This window comes from Curcuma longa, chromosome 9 (genome assembly GCF_044706935.1).
Source record: "Curcuma longa cultivar G26 ecotype Majalengka, Jawa Barat chromosome 9, ITB_CL_G26_1.1, whole genome shotgun sequence".
Lineage (NCBI taxonomy): Eukaryota > Viridiplantae > Streptophyta > Magnoliopsida > Zingiberales > Zingiberaceae > Curcuma > Curcuma longa.
The window spans coordinates 3,859,276-3,863,408 of NC_133869.1; the positions used below are offsets into that span (position 1 = coordinate 3,859,276).

Sequence of the window (4,133 nt, forward strand, 5' to 3'; positions counted from 1 at the left end):
GTTTCTAGGCGGTGGTGCACCATTCAACCACCATTATATTGCTAGCGTCAGAAGCACTGAAATCATTGTCGTCGTTTGTCTGATTCTTCGTTTTTTACCTTCCATTGTTCTTTATCTCCGCAGTGAAGGAAATCATTCAGCCGCAGCTCGCTCAGTGGACATGGCATCTCCAACGGAGAGCAGGAACATGACAGTGGAGGACGCGGAGGTCACGTCAGAGCACCGGAAACGGGAGCCCATTCATCGGCAGCTCCTCCCTTCAGAGGAAGAGGATCAGAAGGCGACGGCACCACGTGAGATCGACCTCGATTTCCCCTTGATGCGGCAGACATCCATCTACTCCCTCACGCTCGACGAGATCCAAAACGCCGTCTGCGAGCCCGGCAAAACGTTCGGGTCCATGAACATGGACGAGTTCCTCACGAACATCTGGAACGTCGAGGAGGTCCAAGCCGCTGCGGCAGCGGACAACCTTCTCCAGGACGCTCGCGGAGGTGGGCTGGCGCAGCCGACGCAGCTGCTCCGTCGGCAGGGATCAATCACTCTCCCTCCGCCTCTTTCGAGGAAGACGGTCGACGAGGTTTGGGCGGAGATCCATCGAGATGCGGCGCTCCGTTCGCAGCAAGCGGAGAGAGTTCATCCAGACTGCGACACCGAGAACCCCCCTCGCCATCCGACCTTTGGCGAGATGACTCTCGAGGACTTTCTCATAAAGGCCGGCGTCGTTCGGGAAGGTTACGGCCCGCCAGGAGCCCCACCTCAGCCAGTGGCAGCAGTACCTCCTGCCGCAGTTTCACAGCAATACACGATGGCTGGCCTCGGACAGGTTATGGGGATGTCTGGGTACGCCGACCAGCAGGGGCTGGGAGCAGCGGCAGGGTGCGCGCCTAGCGCTGGCTACCCGCTAGTTGCGAATAGTTTTGGCGGGAGGTTGGGGAACGGATACGGCGCGGCTGGGACAGGGTCGCCGGCGAGTCCATTGTCTTCGGATGGAATGGGCGGTCAGTTGGACCATACGGTGGGAGGATTCATTGGAGACGTGTTTACGAACGGCGGCGGCGGCGGCGGCGGTGGAGTAAGGAAGCGACCGGCCGACGGGATTGCGGTGGACAAGGTGGTGGAGCGGCGGCAGAGAAGGATGATAAAAAACCGTGAATCAGCGGCAAGATCTCGCGCCAGGAAACAGGTAGACTTCCTTCCCTCTAACCATTTTGCGTTTTTGCTTCGAAAACAATAAAAAAAATGCACGTAAATTCGTTTTGCACACAGGCTTACACAGTGGAGCTGGAGGCGGAGTTGAACCAGTTGAAAGAAGAGAACGCTCGGCTGAGAGAAGAGCAGCGGAGAGTAATTGCAATAAGGAAGCAACTGGTAGCTTAATGTTCTACAACTCTGCTCTGCTCTGTTTCGTAGCGCATTCAATTGCTTCATTAGATCGATCTCAAGAGTAAATGTAAATTATTCTACTCTTTTCTGATTGAATAGTTGGTGGAGGCGATGGCAGAACAGGCGCGGGCCAACGTGCAGAAGGCGATAAGGAGTCTGCGACGCTGCCGCAGCAGCACTTGGTGAAGGCTGTGTGATGGACGCCATGGAATTCTAGCGGAAGGCTGTTTAACAAGGATAGATCTGCATTGTATTGTATGATGTTTGGTTTAGTGCTAAACATGCGATCAGATGTATAAATCCATGTACATGTATCCGCATTTAATTTATCATGTTTTTTTACGGTTACTTTGTTATGGCATCAGCTTCAATAAGTTTAGGATTATAATCTATTTATCTCAGTGAAATCGAGATAATATTTTTCTCCATCGTGGTTAACTATGACTTCTCGATTTACCTTCTTACATATAGTCGTGGAGCTGATCATGTGGAACCGTACCGTTGAGGTGGCGGATTTATTTTTTTATTTTTTATTTTTTTGTTGAAGGGTTATAATCTAGTTAAATTTATTATTTATTTGGGACCAAATGTGAGGATGAGCATGTTTTTCATATGCACTATTTTTTTTTTTTACATATGCATTGTCTTCATTCATGTTAATAAAGGTCATTTTCTCATTCAAGTTGTATCCATTGTGCCACAAGATCTCAAAAAATGGACGTGCATTCACAAGATGCAACCCAAGCAATTCTAGACTAACTCTAATGTTAAGAATTATCCCTAACAGTACCAATATTCACTTCATCATAGGTCAACATTTCAGGGCAACATGACATGTTAATATGACCATACTCTAGGATAGTAAATTGCTCATGTGTTCAAAAATCACAGGCTAAAGTCCCAACCTCTTAGACCAGTTCAACACCTCTAGAGTCGACCTTTCGGGCCAAGTCACCTAGGTATATCCGGTTACCGACAAAATTCATTAGATGATCCATTTTTTCTGAGATCTAGCCACATGAATCGGTTAGGTGATTCCTATTTTCTCCAAGAACTAGTTGATTGAGATCTTCGCAGGTCAAGTTTAACAGTTTGAATCAATTATGTGGTTTATATTTTTCCAAAGATCCAACCAAGATCTGTGTAGACCATGTATAATGGAAGAACCTAGTCTCTATGTATTTCTTGCCCCTATGACATTTATAAATATCTTGATATGCTGATTGTAAATATGATCAAAACACCTAATCAACTCAATAATTAACTCATGTATACTTTTCTTATCCTATATTATGCCCTCAAAGATTTAAGTATCAAAAGGACATTGTTGGATAACTTTAGCACCCTCTTATATATGTTTACACTTTTGTGTGTTGGGACTCATGCAAGCTAGAGAGAGTAAATAACTTCGATCGCTTTTCGGATACCTTCCAAAGGCAGAGACTCCAAGTCTAAAATTTTCTTAACAGGTGACTTAATCTTACCTCCACTAGAACACAACAATACAACAAGAAACAAGATTACAAATACAAATGAAAGCAAAAATACTTTTACAAATGAGATCTTGCTTTAAATGCTTTCTTGTTTCTTGAAATAATCTCTTGTTAGTCTGAAATACAACATCACTTCGTCCTCAAACCCCCAAGAACTGACTCCTTCTCTTTCAAGCGAAACCCTATTTATATGGTTATTGTTAGAGTTGATTTTTAGTCTGATATCCTCTATCGGTCGACTGATTTAGTCAGTGATTAAATAACAAATTCTGAACCTTTTGAAATCCTATCTGATTTTGTCAATTTTTCAAATATCATTTGAATCGATTTGTCAATCAGTTGAATCGATTCATTTCCATACGTTTATAAAATAATACCAGTCAATTGATTACCTTGATCAGTCGAATCAATTTATTTTTATTTGGTTCTGATTTAAATTAGTTAATTGATACACATAATCAGTCGAATCGATTTGAGTAACAAGATACATCTCTGAACAAGCTCCGTTTCACATCAAAGACCATCTCATTCTGATATCTGAGTCAAAAGTTATGGTCTTCAAAAGTTTGCTTTGTCATTTTAGACTTCCTTTGCATGACATCTAGTCAGCATTGACCTATCAAGACATCTCGTTGCCTAGCATCTGTTCAACCTTGACCTGCTCGGAACTTCATCGTTGTCTAACATCCGATCAATCTTGACCTATCAGGACTTCCTCATTGTCTAACATTCAGTCAACCTTGACCTGTCAGGACTTCATCGTTACCTGACATCTGATCAACCTTGACCTGCCGGGACTTCCTCATTACCTGACATTCGATCAACCTTAACCTATCGGGACTTTCTGGTTGCCTACATTCGGTAAACCTTGACTTGTAGGACTTCTTCATTGTCTAACATCCGATCAACCTCAACCTACTAGGACTTTAAATTACCAAGTGTCCAGTCAACTTTGACCCACTTAAATTTTCCTCTTGACAACTTTTCTGTTGGACTTCCAATCACCAAGTGTCCAATCAACTTTAACCCATTTGGACTTTTCATCTTGTGCCAAGTGTCTAGTCCTCCATGAGCCATTTGGACTTCCCATCTCGTACCAAGTGTTTGATCCTCCATAACCCACTTGGACTTTCCACTGTCAAGTATTTGATCAATCTGAGACCTACTTGACACCTAACCAACATCTTGATCAAATATCAAAATCTAACTCGAATCAAATCAAGCTTAATCAACCTTGATATAAGGTCGATTATA

General features: G+C 43.6%; 1 protein-coding gene across 2 annotated transcripts; it reads left to right on the forward strand.

Annotated features, from left to right (window-relative positions):
• On the forward strand, positions 1-1,673 carry LOC141835335 (bZIP transcription factor ABI5 homolog). 2 transcript variants are annotated; one of them, XM_074722780.1, is made up of 4 exons: positions 1-46; positions 124-1,186; positions 1,270-1,371; positions 1,486-1,673. In XM_074722780.1, the coding sequence occupies exons 2-4, from the start codon at positions 161-163 to the stop codon at positions 1,570-1,572; spliced, it is 1,215 nt and encodes a 404-aa protein (XP_074578881.1). In that variant the 5' UTR covers positions 1-46; positions 124-160; the 3' UTR covers positions 1,573-1,673. The 2 variants fall into 2 exon arrangements, with proteins under 2 accessions (XP_074578881.1, XP_074578883.1); XM_074722782.1 differs by lacking the exon at positions 1-46 and having other exon boundaries at positions 57-1,186.
• The last annotated feature ends 2,460 nt before the right edge of the window (positions 1,674-4,133 follow it).

Coding starts and splice junctions, on each gene's coding strand:
- LOC141835335 (XM_074722780.1), top strand. CDS start 161: ATGGCATCTCCAACGGAGAGCAGGAACATGACAGTGGAGGACGCGGAG. Junction 1,187..1,269: donor GATCTCGCGCCAGGAAACAG/GTAGACTTCCTT, acceptor TTTTGCACACAG/GCTTACACAGTGGAGCTGGA. Junction 1,372..1,485: donor TTGCAATAAGGAAGCAACTG/GTAGCTTAATGT, acceptor CTGATTGAATAG/TTGGTGGAGGCGATGGCAGA.